Source organism: Xylocopa sonorina, chromosome 6, assembly GCF_050948175.1.
Source record: "Xylocopa sonorina isolate GNS202 chromosome 6, iyXylSono1_principal, whole genome shotgun sequence".
Lineage (NCBI taxonomy): Eukaryota > Metazoa > Arthropoda > Insecta > Hymenoptera > Apidae > Xylocopa > Xylocopa sonorina.
In genome coordinates, this window is record NC_135198.1 from 7627144 (window position 1) to 7653200 (window position 26057).

A 26057-nucleotide genomic window follows, 5' to 3' on the forward strand; every position below is an offset into this window, starting at 1 on the left:
CAGAACCTGGCGAAGGATGTTGCAATTAAATATATTCTTCTCCAGATTTTTAATAAGACACCCCTCGCCTTTATACCATTAGACGTAACGACGGTCGTAGACGCTAAAGATTACGTCTTTTGATAATTAATCCAGCTTAACGATCCAGTCGGACGAGATACCTTAATCGCGTATACCCTCGAGTAATTAAAAAAAGGAACACACTCGCTTGAAAAACTTTTCTTCATTACCGTTTTCAAAGAGCCCGTGACTACCTCAAACGCGTCCTCGTCCCACCGCCCTTTCCTTCAGCAGCCATCGTTTCCGCCTTGAGAATTCCCTCTTAACACCGTTTCCAACTTTCACGGAGGGGAAGGTCGCTCGAAGGGCGAGCCCAATCACCGCGATGAATAATTAATCCCTGCTAATACACCCCTTCCGGACGAAAAACTCACCCCCGCGATTAATTATACACACGAGGACAGGCCGCCTCAAAGGCGGAGCCAAATTTAGGGTGAAACGCGCGAACCTCGAGCACCTAGGCGCCGTTAATTCGTAACTCTTCGCAGCTGGGGCAACATTCTTCGGCTCTCGAGCGTTGGGATCATTAATTTCTCCCCTTCTCGCCTCGCGAGTGCTTCGATGCGAAAATAATACATCGCGTGCTAACCGTGCTTCTGAAACGCAACGCTCGCGCGCGTTATTTTCGTCTTAAGCGAATATCAACCAGGCTTCTCGCGATTAAGTTCTTCGACCAAGAGATTTCAATTTTTCTGCTTCACCCTCGCCAAAAACACCCCACAGACTTCCAATCGCGAAGACAGAGGAAAATCAATATGAAGAAGCATCCAAAATACATCCCCAAAGTTGCGTCGCACCACCCTCCATAAATCAGCATGCGTTATTTTCGTCTGAAGTGAATATCAACCAAGCTTCTCGCGATTAAGTTCTTCGAAGCTTCGTTCATAGAAATCGACCAAGTGATTTCAATTTTTCTACTTCACCCTCGCCAAAAACACCCCACAAACTTCCAATCGCGAAGAAGCAGGAAAATCAATATCAAGAACCATCCAAAGTACACAACGCAAGATCATTAAAAACAATACATCCGCAAAGTTGCTTGGCACCACCCTCCATAAATCAGCATGCGTTATTTTCGTCTGAAGCGAATATCAACCAGGCTTCTCGCGATTAAGTTCTTCGACCCAGCGATTTCAATTTTTCTGCTTCACCCTCGCCAAAAACACCCCACAAACTTCCAATCGCGAAGAAGCAGGAAAATCAATATCGACAAGCACCCAAACTACACCGCGGGATCATTAAAAACAATACATCCGCAAAGTTGCCTGGCACCACCCTCCATAAATCAACCCCCAAGCATCGACGGCGGAAATACGATCGTACGAAAAAAGGAGGACTCGCCTCCTCGCAGCCTAACCTCCCTCAAGAAACCGTGGCAAGATCGTACCGTGGCAACGCGTTCGAGACTTAAACCGTTCATCCTCCTCCACCGCCTCCTTCGACGTCGTTTTTCTGTTCCACCCGCGACTCTCTCGGCCCGTCCGCGGCGGCAGCGCTGCCAGGGCGGGTTTTAACGCGATATTTATTGCCGCCGCGTGTGCAACGCTCGATACGTGATGAAAATTCATGCTCGACCTCCGTGCACCCCCGCTCGATCGCGATAATACATAATGCAAGGAATGCGAGTACTGGAATCGGCCGTCGCGTTGGATTCCCTCCAGGATCCGGCACGGAAGAGTGGAGAACGCGAGAGGGGGTTGAAACGAGACGTTGGCTGAAGAATCTTTTGGTAAACAGCTTCGATCGCCTCGCGAGTACAATCTCGCGCAATTTCACCGTTTTTGGGGTTGTTTGGCGCAGAGTTCTTAATTTCGTATTTGCAGCGATGGATGGCGAAATTTGTGGCGGTGCCATTTTCGTGCGTGACTTATTCTAGGCTGAAGAATTTTTTGGTAAACAGCTTCGATCGCTTCGCGAGTACAATCTCGTGTGATTTGACCGTTTTTGGGGTTGTTTGACGAAGAATTCTCAATAATTTTGGATCGCTTACGATTGCATTTCGTATTTGTAGCGTGGATGGGGAAATTTGTGGCGGTGCCGTTTTCGTGCGTGACTTATTCGCATCGATTGACGGTTGCAGAGGCACGTGTACGTGGACTCGCATAATTAACGCATATTATATGTATCAAATATCGCGAGCATCTAAAGGTTGGCCTTGGTATTTTAGAAATAGTCCATGAACTTTACATTGTGCTTTTTTTATGTGTATAATAAGTAATTTTAATTTGAATAGCACGAACAGTGTATTCTTCAGATTCCTTGGTTCAGCTTGGTGAAAGTCGAACGCGTATGAGATGGTCTAAGAAAGTAACCATCAATGTATGGAAAATGAATGACTCATACTTGGCTATTATGTCTACGCAGACAGTAAGTTGCGAAATACCGTTTAAAGACTGCGCGCTGCACATTTGCATCGTAATGGGTTCTATTAATAGCAGCAACCATTAGCTTCATAATCATTTATACATTTAATTAATATTTTCCTCCATTAAATCTCGCCATCTTGCATTTCTAAAGAGCACGAAGCTGAAGACTAAAGACTGCTCTAATTAATGATTCAAAGGATTGCCTTTATTGCTCCCTCGAAATTAGATTACGATTAAACGATGAAAAAATTCTCAAACATATCCATTCTTCCTTCTCATTTACCTTTCTTCCGTGTAATCGTGAAAAAGTAACATTCTTTTAGCAGAAATGAAACGTATGGGGTGGAAAGTAAATTAGAGATTGTTCGTTCGAAAACTGTTTCTCAGAAACAGCGTGTCGTCGATTTTATTGTGTCGTTTCGTCGACAACGACGTCGACGATGATTCCGTTGGCTCGACGAGTCTGTTCGAGAGGAAACGGCGCGTCACGAGAGGGAAAAGGAAAAGTCGCGTGGGTCGAAGAAAAATAATCGAATTCTACGTGTGCGGGCGTCGAACAAATTCGGGTGAACGACTACGAGAGGGAAGAAAGGGGTTTCTGAATTAGGTTCGCTCGATTATCCCTGCCATCGCTTGTTATTGACGAGTTTATCGAGCGAGCTTGCATTGAAAGGAAAGCATGAATGGAACCTCGTCAGAGTCGCAATAATTAATAAATTATTTCTCACAAATACGTTTCGCGTCGACTATTCTCAATTTCTCCCACGCGTTCGATCGTTCATACGTCGCGTATATACGCAAAGAAAGATTTAAAAAATGAAGGTGAATTGAAAAATAGAGGGGGAGAAGGTTAAACGAGCGAGAAGATTAACAAAGTTTAATAAAATCTCGAATTTCATGATCCATCAAACCAGCAGTTCCTCTTATCTCTTTGCAACTTATATTGCATCCCTCGAGCCATCGCAAGTTACAACTTTCCTTGCCTCCTTTTTTTTTTAAGTCGTTACTTCGCCATTCGTGGACAATCTGGTGACGTGATAAAGCGTGCAAAATCACTGTGGATTTTTACCTTTTTCCAACGAAGTGATCGTCAATAATTAATCAAACTTGGAAGCAATAAATGTTTCTAGGAAAACGTGTTCGCAGAGAATAGCTAAGGACACTTTGAAACGACGAAAAAGGGGAACGAAATGAAAATTTCAGAACGATCGCAAGCGAGAAACGCTTTCAACGGGGCGCATTGTCACCGAAAATTCGTTTACCCTCCATACGAGAAGAGAATCGCCGGCTTAACGATCCCACGCGGACGATATTCGAGCAATAATTAAAGCCGATCTCCCTCTATGGCCATCGTCGTTGTCCCTGATGGCCTCGTCGCCCCCTGATACTCGCGTGAATCCTCCTCGTCGCCGTGAAACTCAACTCGCGGACGCGAAAACGGATACTCGCGACGAAAATTGCACCCCACGCCTCTCGAACGGACTTAAGCGTGATCCTCGTTTCATCCACGCCTCTGGTCGCACGGAAACCCGTGGCGTTTTCAAGTTTCTTTGCTCGTTCGAAGGTTCAATGTGAAAACGTGTCTTTAGATCATCTCTGTGATCGCTCAGAGAGAGATTTCTGGGTGCTGTGTTTTTTATTTAATGAGTATACGTTTAAACGACACTCGAATACCTTCTATACCTTTTTGGTCTTCTACATTTGCGAGGGTGCAGTGTTTTTTATTTAACGAGCATATGTTTAAACGAAACTCGAATACTTCCTATATTTTTTGGTCTTCCAAATTTGCGAGGGTGCAGTGTTTTTTATTTGACGAGCATATGTTTAATCGAAACTCGAATATCTTCTACATCTGTTGGTCTTCTAAATTTGTGAGGGTGCACTGTTTTTTATTCAACAAGCATACGTTTAAATGAAACTTGAATATGATCTATATCGTGGGCTTCTAAATTTGCGAACATTTGTAGTTGCGAGATATAGAGCGATAATTTCGTTCCTAGATTAGAGTATAATTATTACGATTCAATTCTATCGAGTTTCCTCCGCTGGGGAAATTGAATACTGAAAACGGCAATCGAACGCGCGATTAATTCTTATTCGATAGCCCGCTGTCGCAGTTTCGACGAATTAACGCGGCAATTAAACTCGCCCCGTCTGCACGCGGAACAGCTGTTTTGCATTTTCTGGCCGCGAGCCACATTCGTTATCGAACCGAGCATGGTTGTTCGTCGTCGAGCTCATTATGCTTTTGCTCGTTCTCCCCTGAACTCCCTTCTTTTTTACGAACACTCGCCTCTGTTTTACTTTGTACACAGGTAAATATCGAATTTCCACGTTACAATCCGCCTTTCGTTCAAATTGCTCGCGCTCGACGAAACGCGAGCTGCAACGAGCAACTTTTCCCATCGGGGACACCCACATAATTCTTTCTAGACGTCCTACGCGTCCTTTGACTCGTTAGCCGGTGAGTTTCGCAATCGGAAACTCCTTTTAAACGCACGCTGAAAATTTAACATGGGCGAACCCATTCGTTTGACCTTTACGAGAGATACGTTTGCAAGAAAAATCTTACTACATATCTCAAGAAATCAACACCTTGGAAATTTTAAAACTAAATGTTTTAATAAAACAAATAATCGTAATTTGTTAAGCAATTTAACTCGATTTTCCAAAATTAAGAACAAAACTGCGATCATAGCCAGCAGGTTGGCAGACGCGCGAGAAGTCAGCAGAAACCATGAAATCCATCAACGCTACGAACACTATTTCGTATCTCAAGAAATCAACACCTTGGAAATTTAAAAAATAAATTTTTTAATAAAAAAAATAATCGTAATTTAAAGCAACTTAACTCGATTTTCCAAAATTAAGAACAAAGCTGCGATCATAGCCAGCGAGGTTGGCAGGCGCGCGAGAAATCAGCAGAAACCATGAAATCCATCAACGCTACGAACACTATTTCGTATCTCAAGAACACAACACCTTGGAAATTTTAAAAATAAATTTTTTAATAAAAAGTGAAGCCTAATTTGTTGAGCAATTTAACTCGATTCCCCAAAATTAAGAGCAAAGCTGCGATTACAGCCAGCTAGGTTGGCAGGCGCGCGGGAGATCAGCAGAAACCACGAAAGTAAACTCTGCCAAGCGTAACCATAATTCGCGCGACCTTATTTCACGCGCGGCGAGGATCGTTCGCGAGAATGGCTCAAGGCCTGGATTGAGAACGATCGAGCGCAGCCACGAGGAAACCGTACGACCGCCCCAAAAGCCAACGCAGGTTAATTTCCCAGAAACAAGCAACGGTTCGATCCCTTTCACGGCTCGATCGAAACCAAAACGTGGCTGTCGAGACGCGTCCGTGGCTCTAAACGGAAACTGGAAATTGATTTAACCGTAGAGAGGCGATTGGCCTCGAGGGTGGAATTAGAGTCCCGTGAAAATCAACCCTCTAAACGAAGATTCCCCAATGTTCAGACGCTCAGTCACGGTCAGACACTCGCGATGCGAATCGAACGAAGTCCACGAACTCTTCTTGAGCGATGCCTTCGAGTTTCACGTCGACTCGATTGCATCTGGCGTTGCAGAGTAACGCTTTCGACTTGGATCGAGACGAGGCACCGTACGAGTCAATATTCGCAGCGTAATTTGAACAGTTTAATTACTTGGACCTGGTACCCTACCGGTTCGACTTAAACGCGCGGGGGCGGTCTAATTGGACGTGTCTGGATCTACTTCCCAGTCAATTCTCGCTGGACGTTGTCACGCGTTTCAGTTTGCGTGGCCATCGTGACAGCAATCACTGCTAACTGCTCTGTCTTGCATTATACACACTGTAGATTGAAACGAATCGGAAAAGAGCCGGGAAATTAAAAGAAGAAACGCGATAGATTTAATTAAAACCAAAGAAACTAAGCGTTTGATGAAATTCGACGACTCATGACCGTTGCGTCCATATTGGTAGCTCAGAAACGAAGTCCACGACAAGATCGTCGTAAATTAAGAGAAGAAGATGTGGTTTCGACGCGAGCAAGGAGTAACGCTGCTTTTCTTGTTCGCTGAAAGAAACTGGTTCAACGATACGTGACTAGAATAATAATTTCTATGTCAGCCATTGTTCGAACGGATGCAGGCGGACTTGCACACGGCTGGCTCGGTTAGAAACGGGCCTCTTTTCTCGATCGCAATTGAGACCAGCGAAGATTGATAACGAACGGCGCAAGACACGACCCGTCGAGGGTTGGCCTAAATACCAGCTGGGTTTTCACGTTAATTCAACGGCTGGAGGACGGTGGGTGGGCGTTTTCAATATCAACCGCGGAGGATCCTGCGGCTTCCGGCTCGAACGAAACGCGCGCAAGGCGCTGGGTTCGAGATTAAACCGGCGCGAAACCCTCGGGAAATGATACGTCGATGACTGTGGATTAGTTCGAGGAGGGTGCTGACACGTGCACAATCTTTTTCTTTCTCCAAAATCAAAATTCATGGATACTTTTTGGTAATTAAAATACTTTTGAAGCTTCGATTAAGTGGAGCTGAAATTTTGTTCGAACTTAAGTAAATGTATATAAATCCTGTTATTTATATGACATCGATACGAGATTTTTTCTTATCGGATTAACTCACTGAGATCTCCGTGGTCGCGCTCGACAGGCATTGCGAAATTCTACGGTATGGAGTTTTCAGTAATCGACAGATTTATGGGCTGTAAGGTGGCAATTTATAGCCACTTGCCCCTTGGTTTATGGCTGGTGTACCTTTAGCTCTAAGGGCACGTGTCTACCGCAAACTATTGCTATCCTCCAAATTCGACGATTCAGATTCAGCAGATTCGTAAATTGTAAACTTCCCTCCAACCATGAATATCAATTTGAACTTTCGAATACTTAAAAAAATCAGAAAACCAAACAATTATCTACGAGATCTCGTCGAAATAATCCTTCGAAACGTAAGAACAACTTAATTCCCAACGTCGTCGAGGGAACCAGCTCAACGTTTGTCCTAATGACCGGGAAAATTCGATCGTGGGCGTCGAATTCCAGCGTATTCCAGCGTTGTTTCTCGCGTTTCCACGGGAATTAGGAAACGAACGGCGCGCCTTAACGAAGCGACACAATTGCCAGCCGAGACGCGTTGTTTCGCGAGGCGACGAGGACGAACGCGGGGCTTTAACAAGCGGAATATGTAGAACAAGGCTGCGAGACGTTCGGGTAACGCCGTCTTCGTGGACCAGCCGCGGAGAAAATGGACGGGCATTCCTAAACGCAATTCCCTCGCCAGCGCTGAACGGGTGTGATATTATGTTCAGAGGGGATGGAAGGCTGGCACGGCTCGGGAATTCGGAGACTTTCTGAAACGCGGGCAGGGGAGATTTATGGCGGTCGGGGTGGCTGTGTAACTGGGGGCAGTTTCGAGAAGAGATCCGTGGGCGAGACGAAATTGGAACGCTAGGTTCCTTTGAGATGTTAATTCGAGAATTCAGAAACTAAACTTAATGAAAATCTACCCCAAATTGTTTTTACATCGATGAAGATATTTGTGGTCGAGACAAATCTGTTCAAATTTGAATGTGTTGCTTCACTTAAAGCAACCATATCGAATCACACTTGCTCGATCGTTAAAAAGAAACTCGGCCACCCCAACGAGGGGAGAATAAGGAGATTAGCTGTTCTAGAAACTAAACATTATGTTAATGACAATCTACCCTAAATTGTTTTTGCATCGATGAAGATATTTGTGGTCGAGACAAATCTGTTCAAATTTGAATGTGTTGCTTCACTTAAAGCAATTAATCGAAACCACACCTGCTCGACCAGCTAGCTGGATCGTTAAAAAGAGACTCCAATCATTCAGCCACCCCAACGAGGGTAGAATAAGAAGAATTAGCTGTTCCCACTCTGCGAAATTAAAAAATGGATGTCGACCCTTTCGAGCCTGTCCACGAAGGAACCACCCTTGCTGCTTGTCCTGGTCGAGGGTGGAACAGAGTGTGGAGGAAGAAAAGGGCTCGCTGACATCGCGAGGACGCTCGAAGGAGACGTGAAACTCGAAATGAGACATCGAAGGTATGAGTTTCTATGTGTACCGGGTAAACGAAGCAAGCACGTGAAATATGAAGCCCAACACGCGTGTGCACACACGTATAGTAACTCGAGGGGTGAGAACGAAGGGCCACAGTAATCGAGATCCAATCTTTATCCGCCCCTTTCTGCTTTTCTCTGCCATTGCTTCTGCAAAGCCGAGGATGTAACTTCAATGGCGAAGAACACTTTTCCAAGGCGCGATTTAAGAATCGAAGACAAAAGGCTCGCTTGGCTCGATACCTGGCTGGCTCGTGGACCAAACGCGGAGGCGAGGAAACAGTGGAAAGAAAGTGGGTTGGTTGATGGATCAAAGTGGGGCTCGCAGAGTGTTCGTTAGGGGAATCAAAGCTCGAGTTTCGTCAGTTTGCTTTCGTGTAATGGCAGAGTTAGCGATCGGTAGTTGAGAAAGTGTACAGAAGCAATTATTTCGTGTTTAAAGGGTGTTAATTAAGTTCCTGCTTGGGATTGTTAGTATGGTGATTATCTTTTTCCTGTACCTGAGAATGCTAATTAATTTCCTGTTTGACGTCGTTTCGACTCTTTTTACGATGGACAGACACGGAAGCGCGGGTTGGCTTGTGAATTTTTTGGTCACAGAAACTGAGTGCGTTCACTGTGGATTTGGATTTTAGAATCAAGGACAATTACAATGCAAACTCTTTAAAAAGATTTCCAGTCGTTCGATAATCGGTTGGCTCGCGGTTTTATTTCCTAACGGATTCAAATTCCCAACCCTGGGCAGCAAGTTTCCTTCTCGAAAGTTAATTTAGCGTTACGCGAACTTTCAACCGCAGCGCTGTCGACTCGGGACCAACGAAGAAGGATACCACGGGAGATTAAGCGGGTTCATTTGTTACTAAGACAGGTCGAAATTAACCTGGATATTTTTCTTAAAATAAGGAACCACGCGGACGAGGGACGGTAAATTCCAGCTTAACGAAGAAGGATATCGTTTGCTTCCGTTTACGCAACAAAAGCTTCGCAATACCACCATGTAAATCAGTCAAAATCTCAAAGAAGACCCATAAAAAAAAAAAAAAAAAATACAAACGATTTCCAGTCCCAAAGTAAAAAAAGAAAATCGTACAATTACAATACCCTGATTACAGTTTACCAAGGGTTTAAAACGAGGATTGAAAGACGTTAATTATGAATTTTCACTGACACGCTTAGCCGCGTTTCGCTTAACGAAGAAGGATATCATCCACTTCCGTTTGCTTCCGTTTACATACCAAAAGCTTCCCAATACCAGCATGTAAATCAATCAAACCCTCAAAGAGAACACATAAGAAGAAAATACAAACGATTTCCAGTCCCAAAGTGAAAAAGGAAGATCGCCCAATTACAATAGCCCGATTACAGTTTACCAAGGGTTTAAAACGAGGATTTGAAAGACGTCAATTATGAATTCCCGCTGGCACACGCTCAGCGGCGTTTCAAGCGGCGTTCGAACAATTTCCTCAGCTAGAAAAAAATGGCGAAGCCGCCGCCAGCAGACAATGGGACAGTCGCAGGGGTTGACCCCGCGGCTCGCTCCTTTATCTTCGCCGCGACAGAGAAAAACTCGGAATAATGGCGGGTTTGGAGTATGCAAAGGAGGCTGGGGACAAAAGGGTGCTGGGGGTGGGTGGCAGGGGCGAGTAGAAAGACACACGCGGATCAAAGGTGGACAGCGAAGAAGAGGACGAAGACGCGAGTTCTCGCGTCGCCCCACTTTCTTCGAGTTCTCGCCCCGTCTGGGACCACTTGACACGCGTGTTAAGTGCGCGGGGACCCTCTTGGACGAGCCCTCCGCGCGGCGAACACAGAGGCATCGTTACAGGCCTCTTTGAAACGGAGTCATCGATCCTCCCTGCGCCTGGCCTCGCGCGATACCAAAAACGATGACGCTCCAATGAGTGTGTTGCCTTTATACCCCTGTTTCTATCATCGCGATCATCGAAACGATACCCTTTGTTTTTCGCAAGCTTGCGGTGTTACTCGCGATACCGATTTATTTCGCGACTGTGCGCAGATTACGTTGGATCGAGAGGATTTCAGGAGGGAAGATTAGGAGAGGCAACTTTGTAATTTATTATCGATCAACTACGCTAATTAATTATCACGCGCAACTGGTCCAAGGTCTCCAAGAATGTCTATTTAAAAACCAGTAAAGAGAGCGTACCTTTGAAAGCAACTGAATCTTCGATGGAGGGTGAACTATTTAGCGTTTTATAAAGGAAATTGATCGAAATTTGAGCTCGATAGAAATCCGTAAGCCATAAAAATCGCGCGAATTGCGCGAGAACGGACGATTTATCTTGGAACAGCGACGTGAATCACGAAACAGACTCTAATATACAGTTATGGAGACAAATAGTCGCGTTTCACGCTCGCCAAGTCCCTCGTCCTGACGAGCGGAAAGTTACGACCAAAGGATGACTTTAAAAAAAATAAAAAACAAAATAAAAACGATAGAAACGATAGAAATTTATCGAGCAGTCGCAGAACAGAAACGTGGACGATCAAAAAGGCGATCGAAAAGCTGGACACCCACCTCAATCCTCTGTACGCTTGTAAAAAGAGCGCACAGACGCGCTGTGAAACGTTATTTCCGTCGAAAGGGTTCCTGACTGGCTTTTATTGACCCATGGGAATCTTGTCCTGTGAGCTGGCGCGAACCAAATCGACTGACTCCTCGTGTAGCTTGAATAAACTTTTTCACCCCTTATCTGCTGGACGATGCGAGGTCTCCTCTGCTTTTCAACGATCAAACACACGCAGCTGATTTCTCGATCGAACGGTGGCATCGAGACCTGCGACGATCTCGTACTTCGCCTTGGGACGATGGAGTGTCGCGAACTCATTTCACAGAAAGAATCTCGAGCGTCTGTATGAAACTATGCAAACAGTATCGGGAGAATGTTTTAGATAATGCAAAGAACGCTGCGAATAACTGTTTCGCAGTCTCCCGTACTATTTTCCGAGGACAACGGAATTTTATGAAATTTTTCGCGGACCAGTTTTGGTCTCGCCAAGTACGCGAAGAATTCGAGAAGTCAGGATTTTCTACGTAGCGTTGAGGGTAAATAGAATTTGTCTCGTGTGAATTTATGAACGCGAGGTTTTCGAAATGAATAATGTTCGTTGGAGATTTAACGCTACGCGGGAAACGAAATTGTTGTGAGTAATGTTGGTTGTAGTCGCGAGTCTTGTAACCCAGCGTTACAGTTGCAGTTAGAACGGAACTTCCTTACAGCGCTTACACCACGCGCGTCCTTATGGTATTAGGAGCCATAATCTGTGCCAGGACTGCGAGTTGCGATTATAAAGCAGTGGGTTAAGGCCAAGCAAACAGGGATTCCGGCGTTGCATCCAGCCCCAAAGCAAATTTACCATTCGCAGCTGTTCGAAACGGGGTTTACTTAAGCGATGGATGTATGCGAAACGGGCGGACCGTTTTCGCTGTAGCAATCGCTTCAATTCGAGGAACATCGTCATCGATAATGCAATACAGTCGCGATTACGTTAAATTTACGATGACAGAAGAGCAGAGCGGTTTTCAGTGAAAGAAAGGGTTGAACTCGTTTCTTCAACCCTTCGAGGCATTTAAATCAGCTACAGAACAAGCCAGCAACGGGAACTCTGCTAAAATTAGCAATACGTGTTCCAAACACAACGATCGAGCCAAGAACAATGCGAGTTCACGCAAATACTCTCATTAGCTATAGAACTGGGAACGGAACAGCGGCGAGGAACAAAAGCCCACGAAAATTAGGCAAACAGCACCGCGCGAGTAACGATCGAGCCAGTAAGCTCGTTTCGCCTGTTAACAACAGCCAGTCGTGGTCTACGAAGACTTCTGCTAGAACTTTGCTCGACGATGCGCGTTCAGAAACTGTGGTACCAAGAAAAAGGACAACAGGACGACTTCGATGGACCCTAAAAAAAGGACTAACTAGTCTCCAATTGCCAGAAAATCGAGCCTGACGCGAACTACAATCTGCTAGGAGGAACTATTCGTGACGTTGGCAGAGTTTTCGTGATCGTTACGTGGAATTAACCGTAACGCAAGATAAAAATGCAGTCGAGAAGCTGAAATCGAAAAGTGAAGGGTGGCTTGAAGATCGTGGGAAAGTAGACGAGGAGAGATCGAGAAGGAGGGCAGAGGATCGAGGCTCGTCCTTGGGTCCTTGCAGTTTTCGTCCTCGACCCGAGAAAAGCCCGCATTACATGTCCTTTCCTCCACCCCCGCGTCGCTGCCTCCCTCGCCCTTCTGCCGTGCCTAGTGGCCTGCTTTCTCCTACCTCGACGTCGCAGAACCTCGCTCGTACCCCTTTCTACGACTACCGCGGCGGAAGTAACGAAGGCGGACAAGATGGAGCGGAAAACTACAGACGCGGATGGAACGAGTGCGATAATAACGCGAGAGATCGAATGATCAACCAGTTAACAGTGAAATTTAGTTTTAGAAATTGCGTACAATTCGCGTAATTAAGAGCAATGACGAGAGTACGCGTCAACTGCAGGGAAATCCTTCTATTTTATGCATTTCACGAGAAAATGTAAAACGAAGAAGGCTTTTATATTTTTATTCGACAAGAAACTCATGTGTGTACACGTCGAACGCAGTTAACTGGTTAAGTAAAAGCGTTCGATCCTGCGATTCTTGAAGGGGAAGTCGAGATCGTACATTTCGGAAGTTTCATCGTTCTGATTGTAAAAGAGCTCGAGCGCTCGAGTAACGGATAATGCGAAATGACATTGCTCTGGTATCGTTGGCAGTGATTCAGCTACTTATACTTCCTTTAGTACCGTGATTCAACGATGGAGTTGAAAGGTTGGTTCAGCACTCGAGTAGTGGGCGAGGTATCGAAACGACTTTTGTTTTCTGAGCACCGTGCTTAGTAGCTTACGACAGCATTTTCTGCGAATTTTTTAAGTGTTCGTTAAATATATTCAGAGTGGTTGTAAAAAATTATTCGTTGCATAGAATCAACGAGTTAACATATTAGCTATTTGGAGGAACCATTTGATACTATAATTTAATGAACACAGAATGAAAATGTGCAAAGTACGTGAAACGATATTCGATCCTTCCTGTCGATCGCGATCGCGCGAAGGAAGTGCACGACACCGTAGAGTACACAAGAGCATTAATCACTTATTACCAAGAGAGACAACACGTGTTCGAGCTCGCTTCAAACCGGTTCCACTCAACGGAATCTCTAATTGAACGTCCCTCGTGCGTAATTAATAGCAGGTAATAAATTCGCAGGCAAAAATTGGATACGTTTCGAGTAAAAAGCGAAAGGGCGATAATACGAGAGTTGTCGAATGAAATGCTCGAGCAGCGTGAAACAGGGACGCTCTAAGCGTTGCATACGCAGCTCGAAGCATAGGCATTAACAATGAGCAGAGACTTTCACGACTTATGATCGGAGAAAGTTGTCGCTTTTGAAACGTCCCAGTAACTCCTCTGTACGTAGAAACTTGGGAATCGAATCGGCGTGCGCCGCGAATGTCTGTCCATCTTCGTTGTGCAATTCAATTCCCGTGAAAATTCCTCTTCCCGGGTGAGATGCTAAAACTCCGTTGGCCATTCTCTTGTCTTCCGTCGCGCGACGTGGAGGGGCAAAAGAAATTCTTACTTTCCGGAATACTTGGCGGGGTGAAAATTGTCTCTTCCGGGGACAGTTTAAGGAGAAATGTCGCTTCAGAAGAAACGCTCGCTGAAAGTTTAACTCCTCGTGGTTTCGGAGAAATTCAATGAATTTGGTAACTGCTTTCTATGAAAATGTGAAATTCTAATTTTTAATCTTCGACTTTTCTGATTTTACGCTCTCAAGTCTGTAAGCTTCCAGGTTTTCAAATCTTCGTATTTCAAAATTTACAAACTTCTATATTTAACAGATTCGTAGATTTTTCTTTCAAGTCTGTAAGCTTCTAGGTTTTCTGATCTTTGTATTTCAAAATTTACAAACTTCTATATTTAGATTCGTAGATTTTTAAATTCTCGATTGGCAGAATTTAGAATTCGCCAAATCCTGTTGCGTTAATTCTCGACATCGAAATTGACAACGATCTGCGCGCGTCATCGTGTATAAATACCAGACGCGATACCTGACCATTCACTCTCCATAATATCCAGTTTTCTCACCGCTATACATACACCATTGTGCAGTGGTCGTAATTCCCAGAAGGTCTCCATCGATGCGGCTCCTCGATATTCAGGATGACATCCTTCGAACGTCAGCGTCTTATTACACTCCCGTCACTTGCCACCAATATTTATTAAAAGGAGATTAACAACCAGTGCATCGATTGCGCGTTTAACGAGATTCACGATAAGCATCGTATATAACGGAGGAAATCATCATCGCAAATTATAGCGTTCCACGTCTACTTAAATTCCTATGACTCTGCCTTCTACGTATTACTTTCATTTTTACATACCATAAATTTAAATGCTCGAGCATTTGAAATTTAAATATCGCTCACGTGACGTAAAAATGAGCATAGCACAGTGAATTCGTCATTACTATTATCATATGTATCACGATTGAGTCTTAAGTCTAGACGTAGACTTGATTCGCAATAATTAATCTTGTAATTAGCATTCGCGTGCACGTTACTCTATCTCGTTTCCTCTTTCTCTCTCTGTCTCTGTTCTTTTATCAACGTCTTCCTCTTTTTAACTTCCTGAATCGATCTCACTGGTTTCCTCCCAAACCTCCACAGGGACCATTTAATTAACTTCGAATTTTCAACTCCCTGACCACTTCCCTCCCTTGCGTTCCGCAGAATGCATTAAATTACCTGATTACGTTCCTCAAACGACGTATCTTCGCTCTTTTCCTCTCACGAATCAGTTACTGCTAATTGAAAGACTTGGAGCAGGCAGGATTAGGTTTAGCGATCCTTCTCTCTCTCTTAGCCCTCACGACTCAGACCTTATTAATCGACCAGCTTACAAAAATCTCTAAAAAGCTTCCTCGCCTGTTAAAACTCCGTCAGAAACATGTTACAACGCCATTCGTCGTTACCTGCCAACCCTGAGTTACCAAGACCACAGTTAACGACTCGAAATAGTTGTTCGACGCTCGTACAAGTCTCTCCGTCTAATATCCGTCGTAGACGTCGCTTTACGGCACTCGAACCCACCGTCTGTTTCTATTTACGCGAGGCAAACGTCACAGCGAACCAGGGAAACTAATAACACCGGTTAATCCCGGGTAGAGCGGATGGGAAACAAAATGGACGCGACGGAGCGCGCGCGCTACCCCCTGAAAACACCCTCTGGCACGGTTTCCAGTCGCGGCGCGTTTATTGCGCCGCGCGAGCCCCGTTGGAGAACCGCCCTCGTCGACCCTCTCGCCGATTTTATGGTCCCGCCAGAAGAATTCGCTGGCTCCCCATCGGCTCCTTGGACAGTGGCGCAATAAAACCCCCTCGTTATTGGCAACGTCCGCGCAGTTATCGCGCACACGAGGGGCACCATTCGCGTCCACGTCGCCTCGAACGCGACGATAAACGACGAGCTCGTCGAGCTGCGAGCAGAAGCTGAGAGGAGCCATGTAAATGGCGGATCGTGGCGCAAAGTAGTTCGAATTACGTGGGTAAACGTCGATGGATGATTGCGTTATCTGAAGATCGAGAGATGGTCCGTCAAAGATTCGAATTTCTCTGTCCATTTAATGCTTGCCTCGCTTCGAAGTTAGATTGATTCAATGAATTGTAAACGAACATATACGTACATATGTGGTAATTAATTAGGAAATTGGAAGGGGGTAGGGTGAAGAACGCGAAGCCTTGTCAGTTTCGCATTTATTTAATATTTCTGTCTAAATAAAGTGAAACGATTCTCTCTGCAAGAGTCGCATTTGCGAGCGCACAATCGATAAAACTAACCGCGCGTAGAGAACCCAAGATCCACTAAAGGTCTGACGACAGCATCCAAAAAATCCAGTATCCAAGCATCGTCCGCGTGTCTACCACAAACACAGCGCCGCGTTACATCGTTTCCTGGCGTGTACCACGGACGAAATATGAGTACTCTGGTACGAGGGTCCGAAAAAACGTCGGATATTCGTGGCTGAGGGGTGGAATCCACCCGCACGGGCGCAATGGCGCCTCTGGGGAGCACTCGAGCGTCGCGGATATTTTCAAGTGCTACCAGGTCCAGCGAAAACGCGTTTCCAGCTGGTAATTTCGCTCCACCGTCGCGTACGCGTGGGCGTGAACACGCATACTCGTGGAAACACCCGTGTAATCGACTTGGCGCACGTGTTGGTCGCCAGTCGCGAGTCGTAAGACACGGGAAAAGGCGGGTTTCTTTTTTTTTCCATCGAGCACAGTCTGAGGCGAATGAGTCACAACGAGCTCGTACATCGAGCGAGATACCATCCGGAAAGCAAAAGCGCTTTGTGGCGTTTCAGCGGGAAAAACTCGCGCGAACAGCACGGTCGTTTTCAACAAAGAACGTTTATTTATTGGCACAGGCGAACGCTGAATGGCTGGCCAGTTAGTCAGCGTCGCTTGGGTGTAAATATGGATTAGAGGCGACTTCGAGGCTCGCTCGACGAGCATCGACACTGCAAACTTTCTAGTTTCACCCTCTGACTTATATGTTCCGTATTGAATGTCCTGTAGATACTCTGTCTGACTGTTGTTTAGTTGATTGCGACGATGTGTGCATCGTGAACGTGTCCATCGCTGCGTCGCTCCTGCGTGACCTGGTACCATTCGCAAATCGTGCAACTTTTGCTTCGCGCAACGAGCGGTAATCGCGAGTAACCGCGGCTGACTCACCCTGGTCGACTTGAAACGGGCGTTGCGAGTGGTACTCAGCTGAGCAATCGAATTTGCCAACTGTTAACACCCACAACGCGAAGTGCAACGCGTGCAACGAGCCACAGAAGCATCGCGTTTACCCGCATTACAAAACGCATCCATCCACTGTTACGTAACGACTAGAGTTTGGCAACATTTTTGAAAGAGGCGAAAAGTATGCACGGAAGTGAGTCAGAAAGTGTAGCCTTCGAGGAAGATTTTTATCGTACGTGGAAACCCCAGGCGAAAGAGTCCGCTTGCGTAATTGAGAACGTTAACGAGCGAGGATCGACGCGACCAGCGAAGAGTTCGCGAAACAAGAGCGATAGAAAATGGCAGAGGGACGTATGCTTGGTGAAAAAATGGGAAATTGGATTTCTTTTCGAACTTCGTTCATTTCCCGCGCCGTTCTTCTTGCCCGATCGCAATTAATCGCGGGTAACTGTTGCGAAACAGCTCGCCAGCCGGGTGAAAACAAAGTTGGCTTGTTGCGCGAGCCTTAAACGCGCTCGTTTTTCCTGCTCGAACGAAAGTGAGACTGATTACGAGCGTATCGTGGAAGGAAACTGGCAGGAAAGTTACCTGCTATTAAATCGCTAATTGATAAGGAGTTTGGACAGTGCCAGAAATTGAACATTCAGGACGATCGATTTTGTTTATCGATGCTAAAGTGACGAACGATTGATTACTGCTTATTAAATAATACTAAATATTCATAAACCTTACAAGAGATAATGGACATTGTTAGAAATTCTCTCGTACTAGAACTGTTCCACGATTCCTAAGTATTTACATCCTAGTTACACGTACAGCTAAGCCATTGACCCGATTTCTAATTAACCTTAATATCTAATTGTCCATGATTTTGTTCACGCAGAGTTAAGCTATACTGAACGAATATCTATTTACAATGATATCCCTGTATTTGAAATCCAAACAATTCTAAACGCGCATTGTGCACCGTATAATCTTCCTTTTAACTGCACAATGCTTCAGCATAATGCAAATTGTGTATATAAATTGATTCAGTTGGAAACGAAATCCCTAATGATGCGTTCGAGCAAGATGCAACAATCGATCGTACGTTTTCTCTTCGCGAATGGTTGAATGAAAATGCTCGTTCGAAAGACTTGGAAAACTCGAGGCGAGGCTGTCTCGATTTTATGCGTTACCCTAGAAACTCGCGAGACGGATTTATGCGTGACTTTATGCGTAACAGAGTGGCAAAGGAGGCATCAGAAAAATGGGAACGGAGGATGTGCAAAAATTCCTGGCATGGATGTGCAAAATTCCTGGTTTCGCGGCATGGAAAACAAGGGAATCGTCCGTGACACGAATGGATCCGTAAAAGTTGGTGGACGAGTTCAGGGGCTAATCGATGGTCATGGTAGAGAGAGAGGGGACATTTCAATCGGAGCGTCCTCCGGCAATCTGCTCGATCGTTAACAAAACAGTAAATTGCATCTTTTGACGGACTGTTAAACTCGTGCTCTCGATAACGTGACCTAAATCCCCATGCGAAACCCTCGTCTTTCTACGATCGTACTTATAATTAATTTCCACTGTCTAATTTTGTAATTTCCTATTTTGAGAAGCATGGAACTCTCAATGTTTCCTACGTGGAGTAACTGAAAATCAAACTGATGAACAGAGTGCAGAAGTTAATTGCAGCAGAATTGAGAGACTGGATGTGAAATTTTTGATCAACCAAAGAAGACGTTCGTTGCACAGCTACTGTCGAGACTCGAACGACGTATAATTAAATCATCAACGAACAAAATCTACAATCTTACCTATAATTAATTTCAACTATCCCATTTCCTAATTTTCAATTTTGAGAAGCATGGAACTCTCAATGTATCCTACATGGAGTAACTGAAAATGAAATAAATGAACAGAGTGCAGAAGTTGATTGCAGTAGAATTGAGAGAACGAATGTGAAATTTTTGATCAACCAAAGAAGACGTTCGTTGCACAGCTACTGTCGAGACTCGAGCGACGTGAAATTAAATCATCGACGAGCAGAAAGGTTCGATTTCAGGAACGGGAATCGAAAGCCCTCGGTGGTTCGACACGGTAACCCAGTTCGGGAAATTTTATCCGCCGCTCGATTACCCTCGACACGTGCCAGATCCGAAACGTCAACGCGGATAGGTCATGCGTGCTCCATAATTTATGAATGCCCGTGGAACCGTTTAGTGGCCTGGTTATCACCAGCTGATCTCGCGTTTGAAACGATCAGCCAATGGTACAGGCCAGAAATCGAGCGAATCCACGATCGAATCGAAGACAGAACGGAAATCAATGGACTCGCGAACGTCCCTCACCAAAGAGTACCAGCGTTTCCGTTCGAACTCGTCGCGATAGAAAGAAAATTGGTCGTCTCGAGAGAGGTTGGTCTAACGAATCGGTAACTTCTCTCGCGAAAGCAAACAAACAGAGACGAAGGTACAAAGAAAAGTCTGGTCAATACAGATTTCTTCGTTAGGAAGACAGAATTGGACGTTCAATTGGTCTTCCTGGTTCCTTGTTTTCCAGGAAATCGACGTGGAAAAGAAAATTTCAACGACTCAGACGAGTTTCGTTAAACGCAAAGGAAACTCGTCATTAAGAAACGTTCTTTAGAAGGAAAAAGTAGAATCTTTGTTTCATCCGTTCGTCGAATATCCTCCTCACATCCTTTCGATGCTCTTTCGATAATCCTTGGATCGATGAGAACTCATCAAAGTCCCATCTCCGATGGGCAATCCTACTTATTCATCAATCCAATCGAACTTCTTCGATTCAACTTTCTTAATTTCGTAAAATATCTCGAGCCACCTTCGACGTCCAAACTCTGTCATCCTATCAAAATTCTAATGACTAATAAATCAGTGTTATCCATATCCAAACAGAACATGACTACCCCAGCCTCGAAAGTCAAACTTAATTACACATCGACCCGACAATAATCCAGCAACGACACGATCTATTCAGAAGCGAAGAATTTCGTCGATAGACACGTCGAGACGCTGTTGAACTTGATCAGCTGGCTCGTTACTATGCAAGGCCTCGCAGTAATGAGCGGGTGCACGCGCGGACTGATAATTATGCCGGCTGTTTTTCTAGCCGCCGGTTTAATCGTATTTAAAGTCGCGCGGTGGACGCGTTCTCGCGCGTGCGAGCCCACCCACCAGCAGCCGCGCCCGTAATTTCCAACCTGGAATAATTAACCGTGAGTAATCAGGAACGAGCGAGCCGCGAGCGCCAGCGTTAACGCTCGCGTTTCCTCGCTTCGCCCCCCCCCCTCGCCTCGCTGCCTTCTTTCGATCTGGCCACGTAACTGCTTTCTGTTCTGTAACTCTGTATAAATTTCCAGCGAGATTCACGGCCGCGACGTCCGCTCGAATCTCGCGGAAAGTGGGACGAGCGGAGCGGCGTGCACGCGCGTCCGCCGCGTTTCGCAAAAGTTCGCAACGCGGCGAAGTTCGAAGCGGAAACGGGCGAGGGGTCGTAGATAACGCGTCGACGTGAAACGACGCTGGAAAGGACCACCCGCTTCGGGGGCTCGTGATTCTGTGTACACCGTGGGAGGGCAGAGCCTTTCATTTCCGTTTCCTTTCTGCTTTTCGGTGGTTACGTTGGGAAAACAGTTTGCCTCTACTCTTTTCCGCCGCTGTGCTCGCACGAGAATCGTGCTTGATTCTGTTCTACGTTCACTGGGTTTCGTTGATGATGATTCAACATTAGAATGGATCGAAGAAGTTCATTTCGCGACGATAAATTATTCCAGCAATTTTCGATCGATGAAGATATGAAAAAATTGGAAGGTTATGCTTGTGCAAACCTTTTTGACACCAATCAATTTTTACTTTCGCAGCAACGCTCGATTTGATCTTTCGCCTATTGGCTACAGAATTGTCGTTCTCCAATTCTGTTCTCCGCTGACTGGGTTTCCTGGATGATGATTAAACATCAGAATGGATCGAAGATATTTTGTTTCGCGATTATAAATTCTTCCAGCAATTCTCAATTGATGAAGATATGAAAAAATTGGAAAATTATACTATATTCGCCTATTGGCTACAGAATAGTTGTTCTCCAATTCTGTTCTCCGCTGACGGGGTGTCCCTGATGATAATTAAACATCAGAAAGGATCAAAGAAATTTTGTTTCGCGATTATAAATTCTTCTAGCAATTTTTAATCGATGAAGATATGAAAAAATTGGAAGGTTATACTTGTGCAAACATTTTTGACGCCAATCAATTTTTACTTTCGCAGCAACGCTCGATTTGGTCTTTCGTCTATTGGCTACAGAATCGTCGTTCCAAAATGTGTCGATGCGTTGAATAATTCGACTAGCTTCGAGCTGATACGTTGGTACATCACGTCGAATGTGAACAGTAGCCCCGAGGATCCCTCAATTATGCAGTAACCATCGTCCAAGTTCGATAGGGGCGAGACAAAACGGGGAAGTCTTGTAAAATTTTCCCGCGTTACGTCTCTGGGGATCCATAACCCTGATTCGATCGCGTTGAACCCGTTTCAACCTCTTGATTACTTCGTTACACCTTAATTACATCCTCCACAAAGTTCTTGAACAATCTGACAACGTAAAACGGTATATTTCGCGTTAAAAGTGCGTGGATCGTAAAGAACAAGCGAAACCATTAAAGATCGCTTGGATAAAGCCTCATCGAGGGTGCAACGTGTAATTACGCAGGATTTTTATCACGCATTGCTGCTGCCTGTATAATTTAGCATGTACACAATGCACGCACACCACAAGTGTTTTTAAATGTCGTTCTCCTCCCGTCAAATGCAATTTTCTGCTTTCAAAGTCGAAGCTACTTCCAACGTATCGCAAGTCTTCTCAAATTCGTTCTTAATTTTGGTCATTTTCCTCGATAATCTGAATTCAATTTGGAATAAACGCACACAGGCGTTGCAGATGGCAGCTATTGATCTCGTGTCGGTGTAAACATTTTATGTAACGCGCGATGATGCGACTCGTAATGCAACGAGGGGCACAGATCACCCAGAGAGTACGAAACCGTTTTTGCAGCGTCCGTACACGCGAGCTTCTATCGATCCCCTCGACGTCGTCGACTCTCGAACCCTCTCGTCAAACGCACCTTCCGCCCTGTGCCGCGAGGGATCGTTCGAGGACGCCTCGTTCGGGGGTTTTTCGCGAAAACAACTGTGAGAGCTGTGCAGGCGTCATCTGCGTTGGAGATGCCAGGCGAAAACAAAATTTACGACGACGCCGCTCGCGTTTAAGAGCCGCGAATATATGCATGCGCCTCTCGCAGAAATTTGAAATTCTTGGGGCTGCGCTGGGACGATTAACGAGGGTTGACGATGGAACTCCGCGATGGCTGCGCCCACAGCGTTCTTCTGCAACCACTCTGATTCTGGTTACTCCATCGAGGAACTTGGTGCTTCGCGATTACGCGATTAAAGCGGAAGTAGAAGAGCGCATCTTATTCTTTCTAATAAGCCAGTCTGTGCTATTGAATCTCTTCTCAGAATGGAAATACTTTGATAATGTTTCTGAGAGGAATGGTTGACTTGAAAAAGACGTGGGTGAGCAGAGTTCACAAAGGATAATTGTAAATGATGTCACAGTTGTTGACGCCACTCAGTGATTTCAAGAAGTATTAGTTCGAATGGAATTCCTCAGGAGACGTAAACTGCTTTATTATCAGCTGTTGCGATTTCTACATTTACAATTCTTCATTTTTGATGAAGTAATACAAAGAGGAATTAAAGGCTGGCTAGCGACTTAATTGTGATACAATGTTACGTGAGAATATAGATACGAGATAAAATAGTAAACGCGTGTTGAGGAAATTAAAGGATTAATAAGATTCTAATCTTTTTATCACGATGATGTAAGAGGGCACATTTTTCTACACTCGAAGCGTCGATCGTCACTTAATGAGACAGTCGAGGATCGACTGTGATTTCCACGGTGAAATCTGGATTTTCGTTAGATAACTCCAGGACTGCGCTCAAGTTCTCATTAGCGTACCAAGTGCACTCGTATCTCTTCGCGATGAGTGGCATTACTAATATCCGTGAAACGTCGAACGAGCCTCGAAACACGAACGATCGAGGACTGATGGAAACCCGGGAAAACTTCGCTATCACAGCTTGATAGACCATAACGTGCAGCTGAATATGTCATCGACGGTTTTCGACTCGCTGCGTTTATCTACATGCACGTATTTGCACGCTCGGAGCAGAAGTTTCAATTAAAAAAAGGGAAAGACGACAGAGAGACGGAAAAACATGATTTAATCCACCTCGAATTTTGACGAGTAAATAACACTTTGTCAACCGTTAAACGATAATGTTTCCGATAAATTTTGTTGGAAAAATTCACCCAAATCGAATCAAGCTCGGATAAATTTGATATCGCAGACTTTAAAATCCTCCCGCTGTCTCGACAGAAATAACAACAGTATTACGCGTAACAACGATAAGACTAATTACGAACGAAATTTCTGTCAGTATAATCGAGGCTATCAACAGTTCGCCTACAATTTCGAATAAATTCACATTTCAGTATAATCCACCTACGACGATATTCGTACACATTTATAATTATATGTCGATAACGTACGTCTCGCAAAACGGTAATTGCCAAACGTTTCGTTAATCGTAATCTGAAAATAACGAATTTCGAAGCTCATTTTTCATTTCTCCAATTATTCGTTTAAATACCTTACATTTCATTTATTCGTGGAACGTATAATAAATAAAAGAAAAATAAAAATCGCCATCTTTTCAACACGAGTGGCTGCGACATGAAAATTTCCATCTCGTTCGACTCTCACGAGACGCGTTACTCTGTCGAATTTTGAAAAATCCAGCTAAGTAACGCAGACGGATGGTTGCATTAAACGTGTGTAACGCGTGGAAAAATTTGGAGAACAAGTTCTGGGCCAGATTACTCACCGTTCGATCTTGTCCATCGTGGTGGGATGCTGCAGGATGGTCTGCTGTCCGGACATTTCTACGACGCATTGTGTACCGAGTTCCAGCTCTGTAAAAGTGAAGCCAAGTTAATTGAGCTGCCGCGGAAATTGCGGACGTGTGCTGTTGGGATTTCAGATGTGTGAAACGCGAGGTGACTCGCGGTAAAAGAAAATTGGAAGACATCGTCGCTGGGGTCTGTGGACAGGTTTGAAAATTGCGACACATCGCAACGCGAAATGATTAATCGCGCATATTTCCACGAGATCACATGCGAAACATCTGTTCGAACATTTGCCAGCATTTTAGCGATCTTTTGTCTTCATGCGTCTTTCTCACGTGTCCTTATATTCAAAAAACTCTCTCAGAAGAATATTCAGCATATGAAGACGAAAATTCTAAAACAATATTTAACATCACTTCGAGGAATACGTATAAACACACTTACCAATATTTAAAAAAATAAATCATTAGAATTAAAATAACGAAAAAACAACCCTTATTTTCCTCATCTGGAAAAATACAAACTTCTCAAGACGAAACCAGCGCAACAAGCTTAAAAAATATTAGCTCGTACCTCGAAGCGATTCTTCCATTACTTAAAAAAGAAATTTCATATCTGCTAAACACGAAGAGTCGCGAACAATTCGAAAGGTAACGCGTGAACGTCCGTCAGCGCACCGAAACAGAGGCGTGTCAGCGAGAACCGCAGGAAGCGGATATTTCACGCGTTAGAACCCAACGCGAACACGCGACGAGCCGAGCGTGACGAGAATTTCATCTCGCGTGTTCATCCAGGGATTGACCCAACGCGAGGGTTGACTAAACCAGCGAAGAAAACGGGCGAGCCAGCAAGGGAGCACGGGAAGGAAGCCGTAATACACCTCGTAATATGTTCCTACGGTGTACCGTAACGCTCGTTACATCCATGGGTAATCGTATCACGCGACGACAGTTTCGCGAGTAAACATTCGCGCTCCCGTTGTTCAAACAAACCGGACTGGCTGCTCGATATCCGATCGATACGTCTGGAGACAGGGCGCTTTTACACGGCTCGGTTCCCGCCGTGTACACGCGCGTCGCGTATTAGGGTGGTTTCGTAGGGGGTGGAAAATCGAGTTGGCGAAAGCGTCGCAGCAATTATGGGCAGCGATTTCTGGGCGAAGGCCACTTTTATGGCCCACGATTTCTTCTCTTTCTTCAGTCTTCGTCTCTTTCGTTCCCTTCTACTGGAAGGGGTAGTTTCCTCAGGAAGGAATTTTAGTTTCCGTTTTTACGATGCGTTTCGTGGAAGAATCTATGCTTCGTTCGCAACTTTTAACAAGAAAAACGTTGCATATGTATCGAAGTATTCGTAATAAATTTCTATCAGATGTTTCTTAGTAATCAAAGGAGTATAAAAAAGAGTAAAGGTTCGTCGATATCGAAAAGAGCGTGATAAGTTTGTTGGAAAATTCTGAAGTTAATAGAGGAATAGGGTGAAGCAGAAGATGCAGACGAGCAGGATGATCGATAGGATTACACGAAGAGACAAAACGAAGGGCGAGAAGGCCACTGCAAGAGAGGAAGCCGTGCACGAGGCAACGTCTTATGACAACCACGAGGCATAACGCTCATAACATTCACCTACGTGGGCATACGTAATCGCGTAAGGTGGCAAATCCATACTGAACGATCGACCAGCCCTCGCCTGGCCTGGCACTCTTTATTCAAACGCGTATCGCTGGCTCGCCTCAGCCTGATCGGATCGATACCGTGGCCGTGTGCGTTCATTCATG

The 26057-nt window shown here is 44.9% G+C and overlaps 2 protein-coding genes across 8 annotated transcripts in view; one reads left to right on the plus strand and one right to left on the minus strand.

Annotated features, from left to right (window-relative positions):
• Positions 1-26057, minus strand: part of LOC143424602 (kinesin-like protein KIF13A) — a 160394-nt gene that overhangs the window by 121627 nt on the left and 12710 nt on the right. For all 7 annotated transcript variants that reach the window (XM_076896755.1, XM_076896751.1, XM_076896750.1 and 4 more), the window contains exon 2: positions 24262-24349. In XM_076896755.1, coding sequence (XP_076752870.1) covers positions 24262-24349 — 88 coding nt within the window. The remainder of the gene's footprint in view (positions 1-24261; positions 24350-26057) is intronic.
• The window catches only part of Mrpl41 (mitochondrial ribosomal protein L41), a 186772-nt gene continuing 160762 nt past the window's right edge, over positions 48-26057 (plus strand). Inside the window, exon 1 of the mRNA XM_076896809.1 lies at positions 48-58. The gene's annotated coding sequence lies outside the window, so the exon portion shown is untranslated. The remainder of the gene's footprint in view (positions 59-26057) is intronic.